Source organism: Rhinolophus hipposideros (genome assembly GCF_964194185.1).
Source record: "Rhinolophus hipposideros genome assembly, chromosome: 3".
NCBI classification, from domain to species: domain Eukaryota; kingdom Metazoa; phylum Chordata; class Mammalia; order Chiroptera; family Rhinolophidae; genus Rhinolophus; species Rhinolophus hipposideros.
Genome location: NC_138049.1, coordinates 28,551,053 through 28,565,986, shown reverse-complemented (window position 1 = coordinate 28,565,986; position 14,934 = coordinate 28,551,053). Strand labels below are relative to the sequence as shown.

The window sequence follows — 14,934 nt, the reverse complement described above, 5'->3', positions numbered from 1 at the left end:
GTGAGCCTCATGTTGAGTAGCCACGTGGCTTCTAAAAGGACAGATAGCCTGAGAAGAAGCTAACAAAGGGCTAAGAGAGCTGGAGGGATGGGTGACAACTTTCGAGCCTCTGGGGGACAGACTGCATCTGAAACTGGATCTACTGTTTCTATCACTTATATATTTTTCAGGTACATAAGCAAAGACATTTTTTAGGCCAATTTCAGTTGGGGTTTTCTACAACTGCAATCAAACAAGTCGTAATGGAATGAATGACCAAAGCTTAGTACAAAATGTTAACAAAACTAAACTAACTCAGGTATTAAATCATGGATGAAACAGAGCATTTCTCCTTTCTCAGAGAATACGAAAATCCTCGTGAGGTTTTATTATCACATCTGTTTGAATATTCTGCCATATTGCGTTTTATGATTAGTTCAAACTCAGAACCCCTATACAAAACCAAAATAAATTAAATCCTTGTTTCACCTAAAATGTAATTATTTAAAAACATGTTCATAACAGTTCTGTCATCAACATTCAACAGAGAAGGATATATACGTATCACAAGCAGAAGAAGAGGTAAATCAAGTTTAACTAAGACACAAGGAATTCTCACCTTATGGTAGCGTGCCACAAGCTTACCCTCAGAATCAAACACCACATTAGTGTTGTACTGGTAACGACCGTCAGGGGGACAATTAGTGTCACTGGCATTGCATGGCTTCTTGTCCCCAATATTTGCCACGATGTAGATAGAGTTGTCCTTGGCCAGGCAGCTGAGCCTCTCTTGTACTGGGGTGTAGCCAAACCTAATTCAAATAAACTTACTATATTTTAATGATTTCCGAAGTTCCAAAGTGATACTTTATTTTCCTATTTCTCATAATAGAACAGCTCTAGGTTAAGAACCAACAGAAAAGATTTTAAAACTCCCATGCAATATAATTTTCATCTTGATAGAAGGTAACCTATTTTAATGGGAAAGACTCCAGATTGCAGTGCAAGACTGAAGAACAGAAAACATGGCAGAGGAAGAGGAGAGAGAAGAGAAGCAACACTTTCTATTACAAAGTACCCGGGAAGGCAAATGGAGGGCTTGAAATTTGACAGAGTCTTCTAATGGGGAGGACCTTTTCTATAATCCAAGCCATCGTCTTACTAGGAGGTAGTAAATCGGAGGCACTGTGTAGATCATCTTGTATAAGAATAGATGCAGCATTATTTCCTGGAAATAAAGAAGGAGGAGGAGGAAGAGGAAGATTAGGCGAAGGAAGAGGAGGAGATGGAGAGGAAGGAAGGAAGGAAGGAAGAAGGAAGGAAAGAAGAAGGAAGGAAAGAAAGAAAATAAAAGACAAGAAAAAAACAACCACTTCACTATTTTGGCTCAGTTTTGTCATTTGTCCGTGCAACATACCTAAGAGCTTTCTTTCTACCTTAGAGGGCCCTTGCAAGAACCTCTGAGATAAATACAAACTATGAAATTCCTTTTCTAAATAATGGCAAGTCCATTCACATTGGCGATATTTATCCTAGAAATAAGAAGGGGTGGAGGTGATAAAATAGCTGGAATGATAGCTGACTTCAAGTATTTGAAAGGCTGTAATCTGAAGGAGAGGAGTCGTGCATCTGAAGTACTGTAAGGCAGTACAAAGACCAAAGGAAGGCATAGAGAGGTTTCGGCAAAAAATAAGATAAAAAATAAGACAGCAACCAGAGCACACTGTCCAAGAAATGGATTCACTAGTCACTGAAATTTTCAAGTATAATAAGATGCATCTAAGAAGTCAGAGGACATTCAATTATCACGACTCAATATGTTTGAATTCTAGCCAGGTTAATTACCAATTGTGAGACTTAAAGCCTCTTTTCTCCCTCATATTTAAAATGGGAATAGTTATGGCTGCTACATAAATTGAATAAGATCATGTGCATAATGTGCCAGGTACAATTTCTGGGACCAAATAGGTGCTCAATAAATAAATAATGGCCATTGTAGATTTTGTCACTATAAGAAGACAACCCAGGAAATGGATGACTTTATTGCTTTAGAGATTATTCAGGCTTTCTCCGTGATCTCTCAGCCCCTTTGCAATTGATGTTGAGCTGATCTTTGATTTATAACTATTGTTTTAGACCATGCCTTTTATTTTGCCTCCAGAAAAAAAAGGGGATACTGTCAACACTCATATTCCTGAAGACCTTTAATAAAATTATCATGTCATTTGTTTAATTTTTCTTTTCTTGGCTAAATAATTAGGGTACTTTAATATTTCCTATTAGTTCCTCATGAGCAAAGCCTAAGGAAGCATGGGACATGTCAGAATTCTAAATGACCGTATTTAAACATGGAAGGATGAAGGCAAGGTCCTTCTATTATGCCTCCCAGGGCACGGGAGAGCAATACCACTAGGAAAGAAACAGTGGTTTTCTTTATCAATATTACCATTATATTAAAAGCTGAATTTCTCCTTTTTACAACACAGAGCTGAAAACTTGTCTTTTGAATAAGTGTCTGAAAGACTCAATCATGTTAAAGTTTCATTAGTCATCTTCCTTCCCAACTTAATTTGTCAGAGGCTAATTAGGCATCAGGACATCTTTCCCCTGGGAAAGTCGGTTTTCTCAGCTCAGGAGCATAGAATGTATTTTAGTATAAGTCTCCTGAATAATTGCAAATCATGAGTCCTTCCTGCTCTGGGAAAAGCCCCATACTAAAGTAGACATTGAGTCACAGGTTTGTCATTCCTGTAAACGCAACCATGTGACATTTAGAGATTATCTTTCCAAAGGTGAAAAGCCCAGGTCAAGACTTGACTCACACAGTAGAGTTCCCGTATTGTAGCACTGGACAATTCCAATCAAGTTCAAGTGGCCCAAATTGTTTGAGCTCCTCTTTCTGTACAATAGATACAGTTCTGAGCAGATACATGTACATTTAAAATTGGGAAATTAAATCTTACCTTCTAATGCATTGATTTCTGCCATTTAAAAGATTTATATAGGAACTATTTTAAAAAGTAAATAAACCTGAAATAATCTATTTCATAAACCTTTATGTTTTATACAAAAGCTTTTTAAAGTTATGCCTAATAATTACTAAATAATTAGCTATAAATAATTACTAAAATTTCTCAAAGGACAAGAACACAAAGAAGTTCAGATCCAGTTCCTTCTGTTAAAAAGAAAAGCAATAGTGACTGTTAATGTTGGAAAGGGCATAATAATGTACAGATTCTATATGTATTTCTTCACTTCACAGTCTTGTCTACTCTGTAAGGGAAGGAGGAAAGAAAATTTTATTATCATTGTTTTGCAGATAAAGAAATAGACATCTAGTGCTTAGCTTATCTGCCATGTATCACTCAGCTAAGAGGTGGTAGAGTGTGGTCTTGGAAAAAAAAGCCCTTCCTCTTTCAAGTGCTATGCAATTTCCACTCACCATATTGATTACATTGCAAATGACAGTAATATCAAAGCTCCTTGGAAACACAACCCATTCACCATTCTACCATTCCCATGAAGGAGGCAAGTGTTCATGGCTGAAACAACTAACTTAAATTTGGGAACACAAGTCCTAGGTATTACAATTTTCCTCATTGTTGAAACTCAGTCAAGCACATGTATTATAAAAACCGTGTATACACATACTACTCATTAAAGAAAACTACAATAATTATCCAACCACTCATCTTCATCTCTAGTCATTTACCAAACAGGAGACGTGTGCCACATGGCACACATTATGAAGCATTAGAGGCATCTAAGTCTAATGCCATAGATCAATTATTTGTCAGCAAGAATATTAGTCAAGCTCACTGAATTTGTTATTTTACAATATCACTACTTTTTGTTCAAAAATAAAAAGATAATGACATTACCTCTGTGGGTCTTTGCATGGAATCCAGTTCACTTCTGGATGTGGGATATCTTCCAGATAGGGATAAATGGTCTCCCTTGTGAAGACCCAGCCATAAATTCCATCCTCTGGGGTCACAATGATATGTGCACCCTGTCCAAAACAAGTGAAGGCATACAAATTTCTCATGAATTCCAAATAGTCACACCCTTACCAAGTTTTGAATTCCCTATACACTATCCCAGCCAGGATAAAAAGGGCAATACCTGCCTGGCTGCCAGTTTAACTGCTTTCTCCAAAACATCTATGTTCTTGTTCATCAGGAGCAGAGCTTCTTCCTTTGGAACAGGTGTTTCTGTTCCATTCGGTAATATAACAGCATGCTCATACACCGCAGCAATGAAAGTGTCCAGGGCACCCACACTTAGGACAAAGAGGGTCAAAACTGCCCCGTATTTTGGCAAATACGATGTAATCATAGCTACAGTTTAGTACTCTTTGATAATCAAACTCAGATTCTTCTATCTTGTATCACTGGAAAAACTTCTGCAGCAAAGAACCTGCCCATTACCAGCTATTTATATTTCCTCATGAACATTACACAATGGCACAGAATACATTTTGCAGCATTAAGGAAGGATGTTGTGCAAGAACACTGACAGCCACAATTACGTAAGTGGATGGCCTCGAGTGTGCTGTGCTTTTGTTGATACTGTTCAGAAGTTCACCCAACTCTAAAGGAAGAATGAATGAGCCAACTGGCTCATGAATCTCCCTCACTCTGAAACATACTGGCTATTGATCTCTTTTCTTTTCACAAAATATATTCTCCTGGTAGTTTAGTATTTCCATTAGTAGGGCCAATATGGGACGATTGCAGAAGGCCGGCACCATAACAATAATTGGTTGAAGATACACGTCTATCACTGTGGCAAACATTGACTAGAGTGGAAGGAAAGCCCCGGTTTGAACAGAGCTCAGAAAATTGCACAGGAGAACAATTACATACATGTTAATGACTGGGCTTCTTGTTTCTGACCAGTGACCCTGAACTTTTGTGTGATAAGACGATATCAGCAGAGGCCACAGTTGCCAGTTTCTCTTGGAAAGGCTGCCTAATAGTCTGGAATTTTATGTGAACACAATGTAAAAGGTAGATAGATTAAAACATGGACAGTGAGGGCAAGTACCCTCTAGGGTGAGTCTGTGGGCCTCTCAGGAACCTGGTTGACACCACAGAGTTCATGAGCAGAAAACCAAGGAGCTAGGTAGGCTCTGGGGCCATACAATTCTTCACCTTTATAGAACGTTTCACATTTTTCTGAGTGAAGCCCTCTTCCCTAAATACTTGTACTAGTACATCACCCAAAATTTAATTTTCAGGAGGTTGTGTCCTTGTGCCTCTGAAAAGCTAAACATTTTAAAGATATTATATATAGTTGTCATTTATTTAACCTGAGTTTCTGACATTTCCTCTACCTCTGCTCCCACATCTGATTCATCATAAAAACTTTCTTTTAAACATTTCTTTCTATTCTAATTTATTATGCTATACCAGATGTCGGCTTTTTAACTTATCTCCTCACCTCCCACCATAGCCAAAGTTATTAATTCCACACATAACCACCAGATGAATTTTCTCTGGACAGCCTGTTATGTGACTTAGACTCCAAAAGAGTCATTGGTTCTCTGTTATAGTAGTCCCCTCTTATCCATGGGAGATACATTCCAAGACCTCCAGTAAATGCCTGAAACTGTGGATAATAGGAACCCTATATATACTATGGTTTTTTCCTATATAGACATTCCTATGATAAAGTTTAATTCATAGCTAGGCACATTAAGAGACTAACAACAACTTATAACAAAATAGAACAATTATAACAATATACTTGCTGTACTGAAATGAAAGTTATGTGAATGTGGTCTCTCTCTCTCTCTCTCTCAAAATATCTTATGGCGCTGTAGCACCTTTCTTCTTCTTGTGATGATATGAGATGATACAATGCCTGCGTGATGAGATAAAGTGAGGTGAATGGCGTAGGCAGTGTGATGTAACACGAGGTTACCATGGACCTTCTGATGAAACGTAACAAGCATTTTGTGGCCGCTCTTTGGCCTATCCCACCAGCATCACTGCTCTTTCTCTTGGGGCCATTATTAAGTAAAGTAAGGCTTACTTGAACACAAGCAATGTAATCCTGCCCCAGTTGATCTGATAACCCAGCTGCCTACTAAGTGACTAACAGCCATATACAACGTGGATACTCTGGACAAAGGGATGACTCATGTCTCCAGAGGGACAGAGCAGGACCCATGATTTCTCATCTGCTACTCAGAACAGCCTGCAATTGAAAACTTACAAGTTGCTTATTTGGGGAATTTTCTCTTTAGTATTTTCGGAACATAGTTGACCATGTGTAACCAAAACCATGGAAAGCAAAACCGTGGATAAGGAGGCACTACTGTATTTAAAATATTAATACCCAGATGTGACCCATGCTCCATGAGGGATAAACAAGTTGCAAGATATACAGATAAATATTTTTTTTAATTGTAATAGTAACAGATTAACACTCATGTTTACTAGAAAATTTACAACTCTTTTGTCAAACCCATGGATAGTAGAATTCATACTATTCTGGATTTATTTCTACAACTTGCCTAATGAACTCTTTATTTAGTGATGTTGACTCATTCCCTGTCCTCTCCACACTCCATGCACTGCTCTACCCAGATGATTGTAAAGCCATTTCTCCCTGAAATGCCCTTGCTCTCCATCTCTCTAAGTTCCAGCTCCTTGTAGTTCTCTCAATTCTACCCCAGTCCCAAGCGATATTTCTGGACACTCATAGCACTTTTTTCTTGTTCTGGTGAATGTCTCTCACTGCTTGCTGTTATCTTGACCCTTAATTTAAAATTTATACTGATATTTAATAGATGTATAGCTTATCTCCTTAAAGAGATTAAAAGCAATCTTGATGTATCATTCCAGAACATCATGTCACATCTAGGCGTGATGCATCCCAGGGTGTGACACCTAGAGGATAAGGAACTGTCTTGCTTATGCCTGAGCTGCATCACCCCAGCACGCATGTGACAGACTGGTGCAGGAGTCCAATATGTAAATGAATGTTGACTGAAGGAACCAGCTACCTGAAAATCCTGTCTGTCCCACATATGAACATTGCAAATTCATTAATTAATACTGGGGCCCTCTTTCTCTCTCTCTCTCTCTCTCTCTCTCTCTCTCTCTCTCTCTCTCTCTCTCTCTCTCTCTCTCTCCTTTCTGATCCTCTTCTGATATAGGGAAACTGGTAGGTTTTAGAGATTTATGTCTCTTGTTTTTTGTGTGATTTTGTTCTAAATTCAAAACCCTTCGATTCCAATAACTTTTTCCATGAACTAAATATTCCTTCCTTCTTCCAGTCATCCCAGTGAGGTTCCATGTATCCTAATGCCCTGAAATGATACCCATCAGACGCAAATTCATTTCAGAACAAAATATCTGAGGACAAGACGAAAACTGCGTAAGACGGATGGATTGCTTTGTAATAAGAAGATGTCATTGAAACTCTAACTCTTGTCGTAGACTACCTGATATTCTGAATAGAATCAAAAGGAAATATGGGAATTCCCCTTCCCTCTCCAGTCCTTAATTCCAAGAAATGTACCAACTTTTTATGTTGACGTCAATACAAACACGGATTGAGTATTTTATTACCAATGTGGTTAGTAACGCCATTGCCTCTTGTGCATAAAGAATAGAGAGACTGTGAATGCAAGTTATCTAAACAAGGCATTAGCACATGACTTGAATGACAGTTTGAAATCACTGTGTGATTAGAAAGTTCAAAGTCTAAAGTTTTGTATTAAAATAAATATCAGATGTGTAAGGCACAAATTTGAAAGGGGAGAAGGACCACTAGAATTAAAATCTCTAAGAGCACATTGGCCCTTCACAAGTCTTTATTTCCTATATCCAGTATCTTCTCCATTCCCATTATCAGAGTCCTGACTCTGTGGCCAAGAATTACTTACAGCCTCTCCATCAGCCTCTCTGATCCCATTCCTACCACTGTAACTCTCTATTAATATTGTAAACCATTCAAGTTCCCTTAACCATTGTTCTCATGAACTAAAACGCTTCCTGAATATGTATCAAATCAAATCTGATGATCAGGGCCTTCTTCTACATGGTTCCATTTTATCTTTCCTGTTCTTGGGTAAGGACCACTCTTCTTATTGCATTTTAATATGTTTACTGCTCCTGTGATCCTGAAATGATTCCTCACGAAATCCTGTGCCTTAGACTCAAGCCCCTCACCTGTCCAATCCTTGTTAGCTCGAACTTCTCTCCTGAACTTCAAGCCTGTTTATCCATTCAGAGAGAGATTTCAAACAATTCCCAAGCATCACCCCACCTGCTAGCATCTGTACCTATCAACTCTGCCCTCTCACTTCTCACTATAATGACCGCTCATGCCCTTCTAAGTCCTTCCCCTAACCTTCTACACTGGATTCCAAAGACTTTGCTCTAGAAATTATTCTCTCTTACTCCTTATCATCAATTTTTCTTTGTCTATTGGGTTTTAACCATCAGCATACAAACACTCTGTTATATCTCCCATCTTAAAAAAACAAAAACAAAAACAAACATGTCTTGATTTGATATCCCCTTCCAGTTCCTGACCCATTTCTTCACTCCATTTTATAACAAAACTCCTTCATAGAGTTATGTATTTTCTCTGTGTCAATTCCTTTCCTTCCATCAGGATTTTGACTCTGTGATTTCACCACCTTGTCAAAGTCACCAGTGATATCTGCATTACTATCTATTGGTCAATTTTCAGTCTCATCTTACTTGACATGTTGGCAGTGCTGCCACTGCCTCATCCTAGACGTGCTTTTTGCACCCACAATCTCCTGGTTTCCATCCTTCCTTCCTCCTTGGTTTGGTATTTACTTTGGGTTTTTCTTTCCTTCCTTCTTTCCTTCCTTCCTTCCTTCCTTCCTTCCTTCCTTCCTTCCTTCCTTCCTTCCTTCCTTCCTCTCCTCCCTTCCTTTTTATTTTCTTTTAGTGAGCCTCTTCTTTTTTTTCCTTCTAGTTCCTTCTTTTTTTTTTTTTTTTTTTTGAAATGGAAATTTTTATTGAGAAAGTGAGCACCAACAGTTGTGGAATTTACACGAATATTTTTTTTTTTTTTACTGGTTTCTCAATTTTATTTATTTATTTTTTTTCATAAATTTATTTATTTATTAGTTTCAGGAGTACAAAACAAGGTAATACTTAGACGTTCATCATCCATATCCCTCACACTGTGAACCCCCCTCCCCCCATCCACCATCCCTCCGACCCCACACCGAACCATCACATTATATATATAAAATTATAGTTGGCATTCATTAATGTCCAGCCTCTGGTGTCCAATGCCATGATCAGGTATCCACAGCATCCCTGAGGTGGTCTCCCAAACAGGACGCATGCCCATCGGATACCCAACAAAATCTCCGCGGGAATAGAGGGATCATATCTTAACATAATAAAGGCCATATATGACAAACCCACAGCTAACATCATACTCAATGGGGAAAAGCTAAAACCATTCCCCCTAAGATCAGGAACAAGACAAGGTTGCCCACTTTCTCCACTTCTATTCAACATAGTACTGGAAGTTCTAGCCACAGCAATCAGACAAGAGAAAGAAATAAAAGGCATCCAAATTGGTAAGGAGGAGATCTAGTTCCTTCTTATCATCCCTGATCTCTTAACATTGGTATGTCCTGAAGCCCTATTCTTGGAAATCTTTTCCTATCTACACTCACTCCCTAGGCGATTTCCATTTTGTGGCTTTAATTATCATCTATATGTTAGTGACTCACAGGATTCTTCTCTAGCTTGAACCTCCATCCTGAACTCCAGATTCTTGTGCTCAGTCTCCACCTGGATTTGTAAAGGCATAGCAAATCAACATAAAGAAAACTGAACTATTGACCTTCCCCTCCCAACACTCCTGCAATCTTTCACATCTCAGTTAATGGCTTTTTCAATCTTCCCATTTTTTCTTTTGTTTGAGACACTAACTTAATAACTGAAACATTCATATAACTCTATACCATACAGCAGTGACAATACATGAAATAGAGTGATGCTTATTTACATGGATTAAGCTTGAAACGTTGAATATAAAAATAACAAATATGCAGAATGTTACATATAACTTTACACCATATATACACAGTTCAAAAAATGCAAAATAGTACTAAGTAGCGATATGTGCATATGTAATAAACTACCAAGACGTCATGGGAATGATCTAGAAAAATTTTAGGATAATGATTTCCTCTGGAGGAAGAAAACAGGGAAAGGAGGAGAATGTGATCAGAGGCCAATACAAGAGGTGCCACTCTATTCATAACATCTTGTTGCACAAACTGAACAGTGGGTACATAGGTGATTCTTATGCAATCTTTTGTATCTGTGTCAGAAACATTTTCATAAGTTTTTAAATAGCTTAAATATGTATTTGTTTTTTAATAAGTGGATGTTTCGTAAGGAAACGCCACAGGGCTTTGCTATTTCTAAGTCCTAGGTAGGCTCTTTCTTTAGGCCCATGTAACTTCCCTCCTCTCTTGGCCTCCACATGACTTCTGTGAAGCTACTGCCACCCACTGTATTGTTTGAGTTTATGGTATCCAAGACTAGCAAAATAGTGCCAAGCCTTTAAAGTTCCCCATGAGGAAATGTACATAGGACCTTTGCATTTAGAGGTTTTGTGCAACTCACTACCGAGGTAACAAAATCGAGGTAATAAAACTGAGGATCTGGGTAACCAAACCGAGAGTGTGCTTTTGTTCAAGTGACAGTAACCCAATTCAAAACACTTTGAGCAAAAAAAAAAAATGACATTCCTAGACTCTCATAACTAGAAAGTCTAGTGGAATACTGGTTTCACCCGTCTGGATCCAGGTGCTTGAAAGATGTCTTCACAGTTCTCTGGCTTAGCTCTTCTTGGTCCTCATCCTTGGACACGCTCCTTCTGGTTTGCAGTGCAGATTGCTTCTGGGGGTTCTGGTTTACATGGTCCTTGTGCCTCTGGTTACAGAAGACAGAGCTTTTTTGATGTTATATCAAAAGTCTTAGGGAGGATTCTCACCAGCCTGGCTCCAAATGTGTTCAGCCCCCATAAATCTCTGGCCCTGCAGGTCTAGTCTGTGATTGGCTAGGCCTGGGCAATACCTCATACACCATGGGGCTAAAGGGAATGATCCCCAACCCCAACCATATGTGAAGAGTTCCCTTTAATAAAGAGGGGAGATGGGAGATTTGGCAGAGAGAAATAATAGACATTCACCACAGGAAGCTATAAAAGTTTCTGAGGGTAATTTTGATTCCCTTGATCATTTTTATGGACTCTTACTGGGAGAATCGAAGCCAAAAGTTGCAATGAAGGAAGAACAACTTGCATTTCTGAAGACCTGCAAACTCCTTGGCATCTATTCCACTCATGCTTTTTTTCATTCCTTGTTAGATCTTTTATTCTTCCACTTAATTTCTTATACTATCACTTTATCATCTTTTCTAGAATATTTGGATTCCTCTCCAATCAGTGAGCTCTTTGATCAATGAATGGGTTCCCAGCCATGAGGCATGTTAGGACTTGACAGTTAAGGGATACCCCTGCCCTCCACCTACTTGTTTCCTACTTCTATTTTCACATGGTCAGGAGTCTATTTATGTAAGATGTCCCTCAGTGGGAGTGATTATAAGCAATTGTTTTCATGTCATATCCAAATGGCAATGCTCTAATTCACTGATATGTTCTACATGTCACTAAGATACTTAAATTTTAATTCACATAGGGTCATATTGGAGGTGTGATCTGAATAGTGAAAGATTTTTGTTTCATCCAGTAAGATCTGTAGAACTATCATGTACCCCGAAACAAAGAAGGCACCCAATTCTGGGTATCTATTCTTTCTGTTCTTAGTAATTTTTTCAGTTTATTCAGCATCTTTGTTTCAGGCACTGTGCTATATATTAGAAATACTTCAAAGATGAATAAGCATGACTTCTGTCATCAAGAAGCTAATTTAGTGGTAAATACATCACATGTAATTAGTTAATAACATGACGTGTATGGTGTTCCACAGAGCACAAAGGTAGCTGTTTTCCATTTGTCTGTACTTAGTATTGTGTCTTAAATACATACCAGGTTATTGAGTCAGTTGGACTGGGGTCAAATAATTAGTTACTAAGTAGTTCTGTACTTATTAGTTATATCAACCTTGGGGAACTTACCCAGCTCCCTGACCTTCAGTGTCTTCATCTGTAAAATGAAGTTACTATACTTTCTGATGCCATGAGGGTTGTAAGAATTTATAATGGATGTGAAGTCTTGTAGATATAAAATATGTTAAGCCTTACATTCATTTCTTTAAAATCTATCATTTCTTACATGGTTTATTACATCTTAGATTTCTTTAGCTCTGGCTTTTCATTTCTAGCAAATGGAAACTTGTCTGGAACCTAGAAGTTGCTATAGTAGACTTCTTAATTATAGACAAAGGCAGGCTAAATGTAGGTTTATAATGTGGTGAAATAAAAAAACAAAGCAACCTAAAATACATTTTATGTAAGGTAGGATGCCAAAAACATTGAAGTAAATTAATGTCCGATAACTGGTAACCATGCTAGTATCCTTGCAAAGTTGTCTATGAAAAAAAACCCCATTTTAACCTTCTGGACTTCAAATATTTCATATGTTTGTTATGCCTGCTTTTAATTTATAGAAACTTCAGCTCATTAGTCACCATAGGTAACTATATTCAAATTTGTACTTCTAATTCTAAAAAACATGTAAACTACCATTTTTTTAATCATAAAATGGTAGTTTATATGTTTTTTAGAATAAAAAAGAATATTAGCCTCCTTTTTTGCCTCTTTTCTCTTTGTTTATACAGGGTTAAAAAATCAATGAAATGTGTACGAGAGACTTATAATTGTCAATTACCTAAAATGTTTTCATTATTTACAATATTGAAGATTAAAATTATAATGTAAAATGACCTTAGATTAAATGACTAAGAAGTCCTGAATCTCCAGCTAATGGACTGAAATTCAAGCATTCAGTAAGATTAGACAAAGGGTACAATATTAAACAAAAAAAATTAGCTTGAGATAAAAAATGAAAAGTACATAAGAAGAGCAGGGGAGCAATGGTTTATAACTCTTATAACTGATGATAGCTATTGTTCAATTCATATTTACATAAATAAGACATCACAAAATGCTTGGAAAAGGGGAAGCTGAAATCACTCAGTCAATTCCTATTATTTTTATGCTTTGACTTATCTTTAAGTGGCCTGAAAATTCTCTAAGACATTGTTGAAATATCTTCTTTCACACTCCAAGTACTTCATGTCTCCAAGAAATTCTCTTCATGGTTGTTACTGTTCCTACATCCAAATGTCTTTTCAAGAAAGCCTTTGTCCAGAAGTGTCTATGTGTGGCTGAGACAAAGAGTGTGAGAGTGTGTGTGTGTGTGTGTGTGTGTTGTGTGTATACAGCCACATTAATCTAAACAGGCATCTGCCCTCAGATTTCTTTGAGAACACTATCATTGATAGAATACCTAGGAGAGATGATCAGAATGGAGTTAGAATTGTGAACAGAATTTAAGAAAGAGGTCTGAACAGAAAGAATACCACTGGAAATCACTGTGTAGCAGACTGAGTCAATGCCATGAGAATAGGACAGAATGCAAAGAACGAGTCAAAAGTAGAAAGTAGAGGCAGTGGTAATTGCAGAGTAGGCCGAGTATATCACAGAAACTACTGGAATAGATCATATCACAGGGATAATGTCATAGAGTGGCAAAAAAAGAGCAAAAAGAACACATAGACCAGTGGTCAGACATCTACGCATTCTACGAAGTGTTCTCCCTAAGTAACAGTTATTTTCAATGTCAGAGGTATAGTAGACTGTGGGGGAGGAATGTCATGCAGGGTGTCAGGCGGGGTCTCTGGTCCCACTCCCCACATAAGAATGCAGGATATGGTGAGGCCAAAAAGGAACACCCATGGAGCCATAGATAGGGGAGTCATACCACTATAGTCTCGCTGGTGGTTGGGTTGGAGACACAGGAAGCAGGAGCCACACTATCTGAAACCTGCCATCCATTTCTCTGCAATCTGCAACCCGCACTCCTCCGTGCTAACTGCAATCCACGCTCGCCAGCTCAGCCACTGTCTTCTTGCTAGCCCCCATTTTCTGCTAGCGTAGCCATGGCAGTTACATTAGCGGCCAATGGCTCACTGGTTACAGCTGACAGCCAACTAGCCACAGCTGATGGCCATGCAATCACAGTTGATGGCCATTTACTACTTGAGCCAGCACCTTTCCAAGTGAGGCCGAGAGCCCGGAAACTGCACTCCTGGCTCTGTCCCCACACTCTACCCCTACGGGTCTTGCCTCACAATCTACATGACAAGTGTCTTCCTCGAGGGGCCATATGCAAGGAGCCTGGAGATGAATGCAATATCTGGGACACAGCCTGGCTCTCTGGACATAGCCAGCGTTTCTCAGGGCACAACCAGTCCTTCTGGACACAGCCAGATTTCCGGGACTTCTTAGGGTACCACCAGTCTCCCAGGGCACAGACAGGGCCTCTCAGGGCACTGCCACTCTCTCTGGGCACAGCCAGACTTCCTGGCCTTCTTAGTATACCACCAGTCTCCCCAGGCACAGCCAGGTCTCTCAGGGCACTGCCAGTCTTTCTGGGCATAGCCAGTTTTCCTGGGCACAGTCAGGGTTTCTCAGGGCACCACCAGTCATTTTGGGCACAGACAAGATTCTCACATATTCTCGACGGTGGCCGGTTGAGATACAAAAGCAAACATCCGCCAGTTCCACTATATGGTGGTACGTTCCCAAGCAAATAGTCAAGTGGTCCATTAAATTAGGGATGGAACCCATTCCCCATAGTCCACAGTCATTCGCCAGGGCTGTGAGTTAGCCTCACAATGTGTGCCCTCTCCGCAGGGTGAGGGCTCCAAGTCCTCCCCAACCTGGGGTTGAGGGCCTCAGTAAGCAC

At 39.0% G+C, this 14,934-nt stretch overlaps 1 protein-coding gene across 1 annotated transcript in view; it reads right to left on the bottom strand.

Annotated features, from left to right (window-relative positions):
• The window catches only part of LOC308494162 (uncharacterized protein), a 59,703-nt gene extending 55,312 nt beyond the window's left edge, over positions 1–4,391 (bottom strand). The window contains exons 1-3 of the mRNA XM_081041586.1: positions 4,105–4,391; positions 3,861–3,991; positions 599–791 (exon numbers count right to left, since the gene is read on the bottom strand). Coding sequence (XP_080897712.1) covers positions 599–791; positions 3,861–3,991; positions 4,105–4,317 — 537 coding nt within the window. The 5' untranslated portion in view covers positions 4,318–4,391. The remainder of the gene's footprint in view (positions 1–598; positions 792–3,860; positions 3,992–4,104) is intronic.
• Positions 4,392–14,934: the final 10,543 nt, after the last annotated feature.